This window comes from Falco punctatus (genome assembly GCF_963210335.1).
Source record: "Falco punctatus genome assembly, chromosome: 2".
Lineage (NCBI taxonomy): Eukaryota > Metazoa > Chordata > Aves > Falconiformes > Falconidae > Falco > Falco punctatus.
Window position 1 is genome coordinate 45,944,242 of NC_137581.1, and position 16,359 is coordinate 45,960,600.

The 16,359-nt window shown below is 34.6% G+C and overlaps 1 protein-coding gene across 22 annotated transcripts in view; it reads right to left on the minus strand.

The window, feature by feature from the left end:
• Window positions 1–16,359, minus strand: part of MYCBP2 (MYC binding protein 2) — a 202,020-nt gene that overhangs the window by 15,341 nt on the left and 170,320 nt on the right. For 21 of the 22 annotated variants that reach the window (XM_080374375.1, XM_080374363.1, XM_080374371.1 and 18 more), the window contains 12 exons: window positions 15,746–15,945; window positions 14,382–14,531; window positions 11,850–12,010; window positions 11,074–11,230; window positions 10,195–10,419; window positions 9,508–9,573; window positions 6,979–7,218; window positions 6,749–6,847; window positions 5,880–5,960; window positions 4,352–4,618; window positions 2,018–2,301; window positions 1,612–1,708 (listed from right to left, as the gene is read on the minus strand). In XM_080374375.1, the coding sequence (XP_080230501.1) occupies window positions 1,612–1,708; window positions 2,018–2,301; window positions 4,352–4,618; window positions 5,880–5,960; window positions 6,749–6,847; window positions 6,979–7,218; window positions 9,508–9,573; window positions 10,195–10,419; window positions 11,074–11,230; window positions 11,850–12,010; window positions 14,382–14,531; window positions 15,746–15,945 (2,027 nt within the window). The remainder of the gene's footprint in view (window positions 1–1,611; window positions 1,709–2,017; window positions 2,302–4,351; window positions 4,619–5,879; window positions 5,961–6,748; window positions 6,848–6,978; window positions 7,219–9,507; window positions 9,574–10,194; window positions 10,420–11,073; window positions 11,231–11,849; window positions 12,011–14,381; window positions 14,532–15,745; window positions 15,946–16,359) is intronic. The other variant, XM_080374376.1, reaches the window with a different exon arrangement.

Sequence of the window (16,359 nt, forward strand, 5' to 3'; positions counted from 1 at the left end):
AACCAGATATATTAGCAAATGCAAGTTTCATGGGCGAAGGTCTTGAATGGGTAGAGTTGCTGCTTAGACGAAAATATAAACATCTGATTCCAGTCAGCCAGCCATTTTCTATTTCTACTAATCTCTTTATTCCAGGCAAAGGTCTCTGATCAGCTTAGTTTTAATCAGCTGTCCATTTAGGGACAGGCTTTCCCATCATCATGGGAGCCACAATCTCATAAAACAAGGACCACCAAGTTGCTTCAAAAGGCTTGACCAGTACTATTTAAAAATGCTGCAGAAGAAAATCCACTGTTTCCCTAATGTTTTCCCACTTACTCAAAGCACACCTACCAACAATGGCTACAAATGATACTGGCAACAACGGTTAAAAAAAAAAAAATTCTTGAACAAATTACCCCCCACCTCTCCAATTCATTCCCAATATATGTTGCATCTTATACACTGAAAGAAGTGGGGTGCCCGAGGAAAACATATATACGTAACAGGGGGCACCATGTTAATCATTCTGGCATTTGCTATCTTGTGAGTACCTGTCTTTCCAACTGCTATTTTTTTTGGTCCCAGTATTTATATGCAATTTCCTAAAATGTTGATAAAGTAAGCAAAACCAAAAATCCATCATGTGGAATCACAGACCTTTCCCTCTTGTCAGTGGAACAATGGAAGCAAAGACAAAGTGATCATTTTATGCATGGACCAGTACTGCTGAGGGACAAGACACACTTTAATTGTAACTCTTAGCTAAAGATAATTGTGAGATTCTGAAATCTTGTGCATAGAATTCCCATCCAGCTTCAGCAACTTTGAGAATGGATCTCCTTAATCTAAGTGTAGTGAATGGTTTAGAAAATAGGACTCCAAAGCTGAATATACTGGAACAGCTTTCAAAGGGTAATCACAGAGGAAAATCCATGTCATTTAGAGCATCTTGCTGAAATAGGTACAGAATTAAGGAAAACAGAAACCTCCCAGCCGAACTCCTCTCCCCTAAAGATATACAAACCCTATTTATTTTTTGCCAATATTGTTTCTGGGAAATACCTGAATAACTTTTCATCAAATTCTTCTGCCAAAAAGCTTGCCTGAAGCAGATACAACTATGGAAAATTCCAGCCCAGATGTAATAAGTAATAAGCAACTATAAATGTAGATTTCAGCAAAACTGAAAGAAGTCAGTCTTAACATGCAGTCTTAACCAGAAACTCCACATATAAGATCTACCTACAACACTATTATCTTACTCCACAGATACTTTTTACTTTTCAAGTGGAGTTCTGAGTGCTCAAGACTTTAAAAAATTAGGCCTCCATGTTAATAATGTAGAAAATGGTACACAATTATTGTTTACTACTTAAATTTCTGGTACAAGCGACTTATTTAAAAGCTCATTGCAAAACTGGATTTCTGTTTAGTGGAATCAGAACTCAGCTCCTCCAGCTCCTAGGCCTAGACTCTACCCAGAAGACTCTTATCTTTTTGTTCTTGAGACCAACTCACATTTAACAGCTCAACCCAATACTAACTGTAATAGAAAGTAATGAAAAAATGTACTTTTCATTATCAGAAATATTTGAATACCCTCCACACATATAAAGGGTAGAAACTTACTGCTGCCATGTCTTTAATGAGTTTAATAATGATCTCTGAAATCTGTGTAGGTGTTGAACCCTTCATCCACCAGTGGCTTTCACCTCGCCGAATATAGCTGCCAAGGACATACGGTAATACATGAAATAAAAATCAAGTAATTGAGAGAAATCACTATTTGTCAAAATCCAGCACAAAGAAACACTGCACATATTCAGCATATGGTAGGTTGTGGGTTTCTTTTCTTTTCTTTTATTTATTTTTATTTTTTTTAAATCAAACTCACTAATAACACGACTCATACTGTAAATGTTACACAATTTTTTCAATTCATAAACAAAGATTGTAAGAGACAACATGCTAACTTCAAAGACTGTAATTATTTTGTGCTTTTAGCTTGAGAATATATAGGTAGTTTTAAACGAACCTGGAATTGAAGATCATTGGAAGTGTGACTGTAGTAACTCCTTTGCCTGCAGTAGTGCCAGCCGTCCCTGTTATAGTAGTTCCTTTGGCTTTTAGCTGTACAGTGAGAGCTTTGGCAATGCATCCCAAAAACATGTCTAAGATACCTAGTTTATTCCAATCTCCTTTTTCTGTTGAGTGAATGATATCACTTATATCCGCTGGTGGAAGAGACTTCACTCCTATGATACTAGCCAGACGACTAGGCGTTACCTCGGGCAAAACACGTCTTAGTAATGATGTTACCTGGAGAAAAAATGAGAACATCACAATTCTTACCAAGACAGCTGGAGTTTTCAAGCAAAATCAAATAAAGTCTTTCTTCTTCTTCACAAGTTATTTCAGTAAGAAGGACTGAATCTACTTTCTGTACTTGAGTCACACCTAGAAGAAATTCTGTAAAGGTTTCTGTCTTGTTTTGAAGTGTTTATTAATATACCCAGTGAGACAAGGCTGAAGGGTCCAGAACCAATCTCACTCGAACAATACGTAGCCTTCATATCATAACAAAAATATACTTAGTACTGGACTTACAATAATAGCGATAGAGATGTTTGTACAACTCTGATTTGGTTGCACGTTGCATGTTACAGACATGTTACCCACTTTGCATATAATCTTTAGATGCCAGAAACTCTATGGTAGAACTGTTAGAGACACTTCAGACTTTTGAAAATAAAGTACTTGAAATTACATGCTTCAACCTCAACACTTGGTGGAACTGGGGTTGAAATTGGCTCTATCATGCAAAGTTTGGTCCAAATCAGGATGTTTGAAAGCTTAAGGAGTTAACATTTCATATCTGGTTTCTTAAGCCTTCAATGTTCTTTTGAAAAACCGTTTATATTTAAGAAAAAAAAGCAGTATTTTGCGTATCTGCAATATATTGATACTACTATGCGGGGCATTGTCTGCCTCCAGGCAAGTTGAGATGTAATGTTGTAACAGTTTAGAAAACTGGAAAAAGGAAGAGTAGCGAGTGTGAGACATTAAAAATTCTGAAACAGGAACTAAAAATCCACCTAGAGAAGGCATACCAGCTAGCAACAACAAGCTAGCACATTAACCGTACAAAACCGAATCTTTTATATCTATGTTTATGTTATATTATGTGCATATAACTACACATATACTCAGACAGACAACATTCAAGTTCAGAAAAAGAGGTATTAAAGCTCTACCTGAGGATACCAAAAGTAGAAAGGAACTGTCTAGTTCCACACTACTTTTAGCCTGGAGTATATGACAAACATGCTAAGGACTCATCAGATCAGTAACAGACACCGCTAATTTAAAAACCTCTCATCTTCCTTATACAGGCATTATATATGCAGAATATATATACCCCAAACAACACTGGATTTTATAGATCCTATTTGACAGACATTTCAACCATGCCCTACTCATTCAATGTCTTATCTCAACCAGAGAAACCTCTGCTTCATCTGTTACAATGTTTTCGCAAGACAGTCATTACTCATCCCATAATTCTAGCTGTCACTATGCCTTGAGGTCAAATATGATACTAAAAGGGCAAGAATTAACTACAGCCTCCTGAAATTACACAAATATTTACCAACATTTGGAGCATATACAGCACATATAAATGGGGGTACCTGTAGCTCCCCACAGTAAGGTGGCATGAGTTCTTACTAAAAAATAAGCAGCAGTCACCTCACTGGCTTCCTTCCACACGTGAGAACTTAACTGCTTTTTATACAAAATTCTTATTTTAATAAATAAACCAGCTTTCAAACTTCATACATTTGAGAAATGGGAAATTAAGGACAAGAAAGGTGAAGAATGGTATTACTCAAAGGCATTTCAGAACGGTTTGCTGATTTAGGTCATGATGACTTAAGCGTTAATTAAGCAATTTTGTGTTCCTACACCTGTTCTACCTCCTGGAGACAAAACATTACAAACATTCAAAAGCGAGTTTGTTCTAATTTTGCAACTCAAAAGCTGGGGGAAAAAAAAAAAACCCAAACCTAACACTTCAATTCCAAAAAGAGGTTCTGTAGTTTGTTTTTAAATGTTCATATATTTCTATTTGCCCCTCCTCATGATTGCAATAACAAAATGAGTTGCTTTATTTACAGTTATTCCCTAGGTGGAATATAGGGATGATCTGAGTAAGATTGAGAAAACAGTTTTGAAGAGAACACATGAAATTACATTTCACAAAAAAGTAAGTTAAAATACATATTCTATTATCATGCACACAATTATAGGATTCTAAAGACTTTTTTCTAGGAATACCAAGATAGAGGAGTAGTAACTAGTTAGCGCTCACCTGTCTCTGCACTCTGGGCGAAGCAGTATGTAGTAATGAGAAGAGATCCTGCAGCAGAGTCAGCTGCTGAGCCAGGTACTGCCGGCCTACATTGGAACCGCTCAGCGCCAGAACCATTGAGAGCAGCTCAAAGCAATAAGCATCAGAAGAAGCATCTTCATCGTTCGGCTGCGAGTTGGCGTTCTCTTTGCTAGAGATAGCGTGCTCCCATTCTTCACGCACGCGGGTTGCTTCCATTCGTATGGCCTGGACTATATGAGCACACACCTATCCGGAAAGATTACAAGTACATAACAACTCTTCAAAACTTTTAGAAAATGAAGACGACTGTGGTTTACGTACCTTCACAACTACGACTAAAAAGGAAAGCCTGTGAAATTTGGCCTGTGCTTGACTTACTTTTCAACATAAATTCAAATGAAGAATAAAACTTAGATTTAAATCTAAGAGTAAAGATCAGATAAAATTCTTTAGAATGAAGATTTAGATTTAATACTGGATTTGTTTATCTCCATTCTGGAAAATTTCATTGGAATAAATCTTTTTTTTACTGTAGTTCCTGCCTTTTAATTTGCTTTTTATGTAGAATGCAGGTCTAAAAAAACACACACAAAATAACCCCCCAAAGAAATACATTTACTCAACACCCACAAAAGGACTTATTAACATACTTAGTCTCTTGTTTAGTTTACCATTCAGAAAGCTTAAAAATTTTTAGAACCATGTTTTTGTCTTACTGATAGCATGTTAAAAAGCATTTTTAGGAGATTTTAAAGTTTGCTGAGATGGGTGACAAAAGAGTAGATCCTGCATGATTTATTAATCTAGCAAACTTCAGAATTTATCTAATAGTTCTTGTATTCATCTTGTAAAGATGAAAATCTTTACAGCAATGTTTGTCTCATGATAGTCGTAATAAAGATAATATAAAGGATGCTTTAATTGGTCTATTTTTAAAAAAAATAAGTATTCAAAACAAAAAGTAAAAATATACTCTACTGCTTTATGCTAAGAAAAACAAAGATAAGGAAGAAAACCACAAACCCAAACATTCATTGACTGTAGGAAAAAATAATTATTGAATCTATGCACCGATTACTTTTTTAGGATTAAATTTTGTTGAACCTAAATATTTTTTGATAACACAAATGGAGAAAAACTGTGCAAACTAAAATCTAAACTCTGTCACTGAACCTCTCCTAGAAACTTGAGAGGCTCTACTATTACGCTATTATTACCATCAAACACGAATAAGTACAATTTAGAACTCAATTCTAAAACTTTTTAAATTGAGTCTAATAGGATAGAGGTTTTTATCCTATCAAAGTGAATCTTTTCAGTGTCAGTTTCAGCAGACTTTTCGTATCACACACACACACACTATTTAAAATGTAAGCCAAAATTTGATTATACAGAACAACAGAAGAACTGCAAGTGTCAAATAAAAAGTTCTATAGTCACTGAAAATGAGCATATTTATTACAACACACAAATATTTATTCCTCAAGGCATTTCAGAATGAACAAACCTGCTTCTGCAAATTTGTCAGTTTGCTCCGGCTGAATATGATCCCTACCATGTGCTCCTTCAGGTCTGCATCTGATGTTGCCTTTGTAAAAAGCATATTAAATATTAGGTCAAGACTTTCAATTACATTTCCTAATTACTGTAGCAATTAACATGGAATATATCAATGAACTTTGTTTTAGAAGTTTGTAGCTTTTTGTTACAAAGAAATAAGATATATAGGCAAGATCAATTTAACTATGGTTAATGCCTCTTAGCTGGATTTACTTTCTCTTTATAAGAGGCAATTTGAGCATGAAACAAAATAACATAAGCAAAACAAAGTACAATTATCTGAGTCTGAGATTTAGCATCTTTTCATAGCTTAATACAATGACTGATTTAAGTCTTTGTAAAGCAGTGCATGGAATATACTATTCAGTTTATATATTTCACAGTAGAAGAAACAGGGAACATACAATTGAGTTACCACACAGCAGGTGTGAGAAAAATACACTTCTATAAATGCATAATTCAGTCACGAAACTTATTGCCCTTAGGTACTGGGTAGAGCAGAACTATATATGTCACCTGAAAAATGAAATTACTTTCATTGAGGACAGTCCTATTTTGGCTATTAAACATGACAGTCCAGATACAGTGACCTTTTCAGGAAAACTTGAACAAATCCTTGCTAGAAAACAGGACAGTATACTAGGTAAAAGGATACTAGTGTAGTTTCTTAATGATATTATTTTAAAAATAACAATTGCAACATTTTACTTCTGTTTTGACCTGAAGATTACATATCATAAGACATAGGATAAATATTGAAAATCATCCTGGATCATTTTTTCAGCAAAGTATTATTGATAGAATACAAATAAATACATTGTGTACTTTTTCTTCTCCTTCTGGGGAAGACAACAGCGCTTTTTCTTCTTGTTCTGGGGTTGGCTCAGCATCTCCAGAGATGAGTTTTCCAAATACCTGGAAGGAAGAAAGTGACAATTATCTCAAGAGATAAATTTGTGCGGATGTGACATTTCACGTTAAAAGATGAAGCACCAAAAGTCTACAACTTATAGTAACTTTCACTGTATAACACATTAAAACCCCACCTGGGATGTAATAAGTCGGAACACTCGCAGCGTCTCAGATTCACAGTTTCTTTGTTGAGCTACACTTGCAGAAATCTGGCCTGCTATCTTAATGCTTTCACCATCTTTCCATCCAAGAATTTTCACTTGTCGAACTCTTAGTGTGTTCTCTGGACCCTTCAATTCAATTTTGATGATGTGATTGTCACCCCCAGGAAGTTCACTGGTTACCCAGCCAATATGTCTTGAATCCAAGTCTACCTATTAAACAGGAATATAAAGAGAGGAACAGACATTATTACATCAAACAAAAAGTCACCTACTTCTAAACCAAACCTGTCATATACTGCTGGAACCAAAACAGTGTTTGCTATGAAATTTTCATCCTGAGCAGTAAGACTAAGATGTTTAATTATAAAAACATTCAACATCATTAATTCTGATTTAAAAAATTCTCAAACTTAAAAAGAATTAAATATAGATATTTATTTTTGGTCTTTAAAGCCTATTAGAAATAGTGGCTTATCTATCCCTTTCATCCTCTAAGCAACAGTTCACATATTCAAAAAAACACTTTGAACTAATATTTGCTCACTACTTTTAACAAACAACAAAAAAAAGCAGCCTGAAGATTAACTGAAAATATAACACACAATTATCAGTAGTTATTTCATCCCTATGCACATAAACACCTGTCAAAGAAATTGTAACTGTGTGGAAGTCAATGTCTGATAGTCTTATCAAGAGATGCAGGACTTAACAGTTGTAAAAAAGACAGATGAACTGTATCAAATGATTTTAAAACAAATATCTTTTTTTTTTAAAGAATGTGAATAATGTTATAAGATTTAAACTGTGATGTCACTACTGGAAGCCAAAACCCGCTAGGGTGCAGTGCCTCACATCACAGCTCCGAGCAGCCCAAGCAGCCTAAACTGCACTTGGCCCTGAGCCAAGCCAGCCCTCTCTCAATATCCACAGGCTCAATTATAACCAAGCTAATATTTGTTCTTTCCCATTTCTATGCTAATTCTCAGTGTCTGCATTGAACTGTGCTGCAGCAGACAAGACTGACTTTTTTTTTTTTTTAATACCATGAGACAGGGTATGCATGAGTTAGGGTGTAGCATGTGTATTTGAAGATGAAAAGCTGTTGATGAAGTGTCAGAGGACTGTTCAGCAGAGGGAGCAAAGCTGAATCAAGTCCTGCCTGTCTCCTGGGACTGAACTATCCCTGAAGAAATGCCAGGGCACTGTTTCAGCAAACACAAACAAGGCCAGGCACCAAGCTAACAAGCTGTGTCAATGATAGCAAGTCCAGCACCTGAGCTGTGCTGTAGCATTCTTTTATTTAGCTGGACAGCCAGGCATACCAAGTCAGTCTTCTCACAAAAAAAGAATTATCCAAGAGGGGTGCGTGTGCTTCCATCTATATTTTGTATGTACATATATAGACTCACAGAGGAATATACACATACACACACACACTTTATATCTCTCTACATACATACACACGCTCACACTTCACCATTTAGTATGAGCCCACTGTACCAAAGTTTTTTTTCTTCAGGTTTGTAACAACTTTTGGAGCTGTATCTTTGCTGTAAATGCTCTCTGAGGATAACAGGTAGAGAAAAGCAAGCCATCTCTTTGCAGTAAGACAATGCTTCTCCTTGAAGAATTTTACCACTGATTGTCAATAATCCAAATAAAGTTTTGAGCCCAAAATGGTAACTGCCTGCTTGAAACCTTAAATATCTTTGTTGGGTCACACCAATGTCAAAATAAAAAACATTATTCTCTGTACAAAACACATGTGTCTATCATTTGGCTTCGCAACAGAAGTATAAAGACTGAATACCATTCTGAACTCGAGTCTCTGGACAGAAGTCTTCAGCCACCTGAAGCTGAGAACCAAAATAGCAGGGTAAAATGCATGCTATAAACGTATATTAGACCATGTAACTAGAAAAACTTGTCTTAAGGGTAAATGATTTATTTTCTCCTTTCTCATGGTGTTCTACTTCTGCTAACTCTTAAGCTGCATTTCTTTAATGAAAAATGATTCCATGAAGCAGGTAAAGGTGCAACACCAAGAAGACAGGCATCGGAATATGTAACAATGTGTAATACTAATTAATGCAATTATTTCAGGTATATTCAGATGTAAGTACTGTAAAAGAAATCAATCAGCTTGTTGGACCTTATAAAACACAACCTAAACGCTCTTTTTTGGAAACCTCCTACATGGACACTTACACTTTCAGCTTCAGCAATTAAAAACCAAAAAAAAAAAAAAAAAAAAATCGAAGGAACATTTCATATTACCCTGTTCTGTTTCAGTAAAAGAGTAAAAGCTTGATCAATATTCAGTTTATATAACTGAATTCTGTCATTAATAATACAGTATTTTCCAATAATATTATGATACCTGATGTTTGTAAAATAATTTATCTACTATAATAAATTGAAACTATTTGCTTAGAAAATCTCTGCTCTATGCAGGCAAAATGACATCAATTTTTCAATGTCAGCTGTTAAAATGTTTACCTGCTTTATTCTGCAGAGATCTTCTACCGCCTTGCCAGTTAGGAAGGTCATTGAAGTCACTTTATTCTGCAAAAGACAAGCAAAGTAAGAACAAAACACTTCAACTGAGGACCATTCTGACTATTTCTTCTCTGTTGAGAGAGAATGTACATAAAAGAGTGGCAATTTGTTTCATTAAAAAAAATAATTAAAAAGTGATCAAAACCAAGGACAAAGGATTCCAAAGCACAGCTCTCAAAAAAAAAAAAAAAGAAAAAGAAAAAAATTGCTCCTTGTATTAAAAGTTGGAGTCGAAATAAAGATATATTTCTAATATTACTGTACAGAATAAACCTGAATGCAGTAAGTCTAGAAGATAGTCTGGATTTTACGAAAACTCCTTACTTGAATGCTTTGACAGAAATCATGAGCCGGAAAAGTAACTTAGGAAATAATCAAATGCTTCAAAATGCATCTGAAATTGAACACGTTAGTTCATGCAAACTGCACATTTAATTGGATTGGTCTGATCACATCAGCTACTGCTTTCAAAACCACAAGAATCAGAAACTTTACTTTGAAATGTGAGCTTCAGAATTAGAACTACAAACTGAACTGGACAAAGAAAACTGTGTTCTTGACTGATAAATACATACAACTTTGATATGCAACTTCAATGAGAGACATTTAATTTCGCTTTCCTCTTACCCCAAGATCTCTGGAATTGTCTACGTGAACACACACATAACGTGCATTGATTCCTTTTACACAGTTAATTGTGATGTTTTTAGTTTTGTTTTTATCTTCATCTCCTGACTCCCAGAACGTTTCTGTAGATCCGTCTGTTAAACTACCAATCATAGCCGGTCGGCTTGATGTTTTAATGTCAACAATGCTGGTTAGGTCTTTTAGACAAACCACTATACACAGTTCCTGTGAAAACAAATGAGAATATTTAATAATATCTGAAAATAACCCCAAATACAGGCATTATTTACATTTTTTTAAACCATACAGGCTTTTTTGTTCTGAGGAATCTGCACTCTGAATTAAAGAAGAAATTTGTCATTTATTTGTTCAAATTATTTAGCTCTTTAAACCAAAGGAAATATATACTAGCTAACAGCTGAATATATTAGGAAATGCCTAAATTTATTAATAAATGGAAGAAACCACTTTAAATATATTAATCAGGAGTACTAATTTCTAATCCTCAGAATAACAGAAATAAAAAAAAAGATATAAGCAAGTAATAACTGGAGTATAAAGCATTTAAAAAATGGACTAACTCAATAAAGGAAATGAATTAACTGAATGAACTACAAGAGACCCCCAAACACTTTACTTGCAAAGAGGCACTTACAGGCACTGCTCCAAAATTTAGGATAGATGAGCTAAGGCTCAATACTTGTACCTTTAAAGTTAAATATGAGAACCTGAATGTCAGCAACAAGATCCCAAACTGAGATATATTAAAGGAAATATGATACTGCAATAAAAAATGTTTTAATTCAAACAGAATGATCGTAGAAAGTACAGGCTGTTCACAATCAATCTCTGCTTCTGAGAGAGAAATGTAATACTTGCCTGATTCATCACTTCAAAACCAGACTGAACGCTGATACTAAAACTCTCTTCACTATCTCCATCATCAGATTTAGACAAAATATTGTTGATATGATGAAAAACATTGCTCTGGTGCAGGAACTGGTGATCAGATTGTTTGAATTTGAGACTCCAGCACCTGAAAACACATTTAGTGGACTTCGAAATTTTGAATATTGTTTAAAAGACATAACCTACCAGTGAAACTTAATTACATTTTTGCTTCTCAAAGTATTTTCTATAAAACTTTAACTTCAAATTATTGCAGGATCTTAAGTGTTTCTATGCATCATTTTGAGGAAGGCAAGAATAAACTTTTCTTAGAATTTTAACAGTGAGTAGTATCATTGTTTTTGAAATTGTATATTTGAGACAGATACACAGGAAAAATTTCAAACCGTTTAAGGACACTATTCAGATGATGGATTTCTGAGTAAAAGGTATCATGCTACCATGCACATACACACACAGATACCACCGTATTATTTGATGATATGTTTTTTTTCCATAGTGGATATAGTACAGAATTTACAAGCAAATATATTTTTCTCTATAAAGTCTTTTATACTGTTATTTATATGTAGAAACACATAAATACATCTTTTACATGTATCTTTCCTATGCGTAAGGATAGATACGTTCCTTTTCACATGGGCACATAAAGTCATTTCAGACTTCCTATCTACATTGCAAAATCTTTTCATGTATAATGTTACAACATTTCCAGCCTTTTAAGAATTGTCTTAATTTGTGCTTACCTTAAGGCCATTTGCTGTAATGCACTACCACTGGGAAGAGACATCATGAGATCAGAGATTGTCTGGAGAAGGCGATGAAAAGTGTGGGGTAATGGGTGAGCTGCTTCACCAGCAATCACTATATCTGACAGAGGATGTTCGCACACTCTTGTGTCTTTTTCCTAAGATGCAAAGCAATTTGTATGTTGTTAACAGACTTTCAGAGAAAAAAAAATAAACAGAAACAAAAACATTAATGATATTTGGTTTAAGAATAACTACAACAATCCTGTAATGAATGTGAACTTCAAAGCAGTTACTTCCAGAGAATTTTTACAGTAACAAGTTATACATGAACACTAAACAAGGAATTTGGGAAGTATACTGTATACTACCACATGTTTCTCATGATTTACATAAGCAAAAGATAACATTGCAATAATTTGAAAACAAAGAAACAAACTAGGAAAAATGACATATTCTAGCTGTTAATAACAACTTTTATGAGCAGCAAAAACCAGCCATAACAAACTTGCTAATTAAGCTAGGGTTATCAGCTGCTTTATTTCATTAGAGCTGTGAAAATGATGATTCTTAGTAATGGTGCGCTAGTATCGGAATGGCTGTGCATTGGGAGCCACGTTCCACTGGGCAGTGGGTATGAAGACAGCAGCAGAGGGCCAAAGAGGGTGGGGGCCAGCAAGGTTTGTTATGGGGAGGAGTAGCAGAGAAAGAGAAGGAGGTTCTGATCATGATACCCTATGTCAGAAGGCAGAGAAAGACTCATTTACGAAGGATACAGACTCTTTGCTTCTTTCTTAAAAGAGGATCTGATACTGCTTGAACCATGGAACCCAGCTGCATGCCCCCAACCTACTGACATCCAAATCCAGATTAAAACTTACTATTTTAAACCCATTAAATTGTCTATGTATATTCTTGCAAGTACATTTCCCACACATCTCAACTGCTTGAATGCCTAGAAATGCTATGGTATTACTTGAAATAAATTTTAGGCACATGCTTACCTAGCCAAGAACCATCAAACCAGACATTTCTCTCTGTTTTCCTGGAGGGCCTAATGTGGTAAAGTGTGCTCAGCGTACCAAGTAAGCAGCATGAGATTGAATTCTACACTAAATAAAACCAATTATTCAGAAAAAGTTCAAAGCCTAAGCGTTCACCTTATAACATCTTGCTCCCCCTGCCTCCTCTGGAGCTTGGTAATTCTGGCATTTTGTTTTGCTTTAGGAAGGACATTGACCTTGAACCTACATTTTATGTGTTAAATCATTTACGGTTTTAGATCTCCATCTCCTATTTTTACAGAATTCATCCCTGGGCTTTCTCACCCTCTCCCTGTATGTTAAAAGAATAAGTAAAAGTATTTCACATAAGGAAGTGAATTCCATTTGTGGAAAAGCACCAAACTGCCTTGGATTTATTACATTAGGTACATAGATTTACATGGGTATTTTTTATCATATGATCAGACTACTAAAGGAAGATGTGATTTGAATATACATCACCTGAACAATATTTAACAATTAGCTGAAAACTGTTGCCAGTTTCTGTATGCCATTAAATTATTCATCCTACCTAAGTGATCAAGAAGAATTTTTTAAGTCCCCCCTCTTCGTTGTATCAAGGAGAAGCAGCATTCCCACCAGAGCAGAAATGGCATATTTTAACATTCCTTTCTAATGTCCTTTAACTTTCAATTATTAATTATCCAAACTACAGCTAAGACAATATTTGTTTATTCTTTTATATAGTAAAGGTTCTTACTCTGTAGGCTGACCAGCAAGAACACATTTCCCTCACTCTAGCAGTGCTTTTGATGTGCAATTACTATTAGAAGGCAGAAAGTTGGAGCCGTGCACAGAAACAATATTCACAATATAATGCAGAGAGCTACTGCCTACCTTTTGGAAGAGTGCTATGTTAGACTATACCATTTTACATGCTACATTTTCAGAACTGTAATTTTTTTTTAAATCACTAAATTAACTACATGTAGTGTACATATTATTTGTTTTAATATATACTTCTCTCTATACTTAGAATTACTTAAATTAACTACAGATTTTCAGAATTATCTACAGACTTTTCTTAAAGCACTGAAAGACGCAGCAGACCAAACAACAAAGCTTCTCTAAAAAATATTTTCTCTTTTCTTTCTTCTTATTCGGGGGCAAAGGAAGAATAAAAAGCAAACAGTACATTTTTTTTGTTACTAGATTAGCAATGTGCTTATGTTTTTTTTTTCTCCTTCCTTCCTCTGAATACTCACAAAAATAATGCATCAGCACACAAAATCTGGTGATTTGAGAAGAAAAAATAATTTATCTATGACTACCAAAGGAGATCAAATACAATTTAAGACTAAGAATTTTTATTCCATCATTAAGATACTGTTTTTACTGAGAGGATTAAGGGTCTGTTTATTTTTGTTCTGTTTTGTTTTTTTACATACAATAAAAATATTTCTAAATTGACTACAAAATCAACAGAGATACTGCATTTATGAAGGGAACACTGAACCTTACTTACCTGTTCTGCATTTTCTTTATTTGATTTATTTTCTTCATCCTCCTCTTCTTCAGGCTCTACAGGTGCAGGGGTCAGGGAAGCCACAAAATGCCACAAAATATCATGAAGAGAAGTTGTTTGAATGACGTTACAAAGCAGCCAGTTGAAAGCCTAAAATAACACACACGCATGGAGTTACTATAATTGCTTAATCAAACCTGCAGTAAAACCATTCCTTAAACCATGTATTTAAGGAGGTGCACTGATGCTTTTGGACAGACAAACAATAATGCAAAGGCCTTCAAGTAAGACACATTGTTCTGTAGCTACAACAGTTTATTAAAATGACAACTATATTACACAGGGTATAGCAAAGTAATTCACAAACACCGTACAGCAAAATAAGTTCTTTGAAAAAAGCTTTTAGGATGAAAAAGCAAAGTTCTGAAGTATATTCAGAGATTATTACAGGATAAGGTGGCAGCACTCCTTACTATTTAAATTGGTTAAACAAGTAAAGATCCTTCTTAATTTAGAACTCTGTAGGCTGAGATGTGGTTTCCTTGTTTGGTCTCTGCCATTGAATTAATCAAAACAATTAAGCCACTTCCAAAAAGTCAACATAATGGGGAAAAAAAGTTTTTTAAAACTATAATATTCTTAAATTCTTCTAAAAGCTGCAACACTTTTCACGTTGATGTTTGGAAATTTGACAGTTGCTTAACAGTAGAGGTGTGGTTTTTACTTCATCTGAGAAAACCCATCTATATTTTCACACATTAAAAATATTTGGAAAATACCCATGCTGTATACAAGTTCAGAAGAAACATTATTAAAGCTTAGCTAAAATAAATACAAAACAACAACAAAAAAAGCCCTCAATGAGGCTGTCTCTTGCAGCTTTTATTGAAGCAACTGATCTTTAATGGATCTTTTGGTCGCTCATTCATTATCTACATAACAGGGGTAGCATTCATCCATCTCAGAAGGAAGTTGTGAAATATCTAGCTATTACCAGCACCAAAACAATTCTAAAGAAAGAATACTCAGTCCCAGATTTGAAAAAGGAATGGCAAATAAGACCTGGAAGATGCTGGGCAAATGAGGAGAAAGCAGTCTTTTTATAGTTGATTTTTGCAGCCTTAATAATATTCTTTTGTCAGAGATTTTCTACACAACAGATATAGTATTGAGGAAGGTTTACAAACAATACTTCTGTATTCATAACTTTTAGAGTTAATAATACAGGTAACCGAACTTTTAATATAGGTTTACTGCACATCGCTCTTTTGTAAAAAAATATTTAAAAATTCTGAAAGAAAAATTAAGATAGAATTTAAAAATGTCTTATTTTAATCATACAAGATCTATTAGTACATTAATACCTCCATGGCAAAGACTCGGCAAGCAGATTTCCGTAAGGCTTGTTTCATTGCTATTTCAAGTCCTTCCAGATCATGATGCTGGATTACAAATGCCAATACTGGCCACTGGAAATTTCTCTCTCCTTTGGAAAGAGAGCTGTGGGCGGAGATTAACCGAGAAAGTTCAGGAGATGGATGTCTCAGGAGGGAGGACCCCACTTCTATTCAAAAGCATAAAAATATGCATACATCAGGTTATTTGTGCATTTTAATTTTATAGCCACAGTAAAAATAAAAAGCAATGGAGCCATTTTAGAATTAATATTTTTTTTCATTTCTTCTACACGAAAAATGCATTTAAAAAAAGCACTATGGAAAAATGATGCTTCAAGCGAGAAAGAAAATACCACTTTAACTTTGAAATCAAGCACAAAAGATGCATCACAAATTTCAGAACCTCAGTAATTCCTGAGCTGTTCTTGGACTAACCCTGTGCAGATTAAGAAACAGCTAATGTTTATTAAAAACCAGAAATGAAAGCCATTACATCTATTTATACATAATTATATTTGTCTACAGTTTCCAAGAACTGCAAACCCAGTGCCATGTATCTTTGAATACTTTTTCCACTGCTT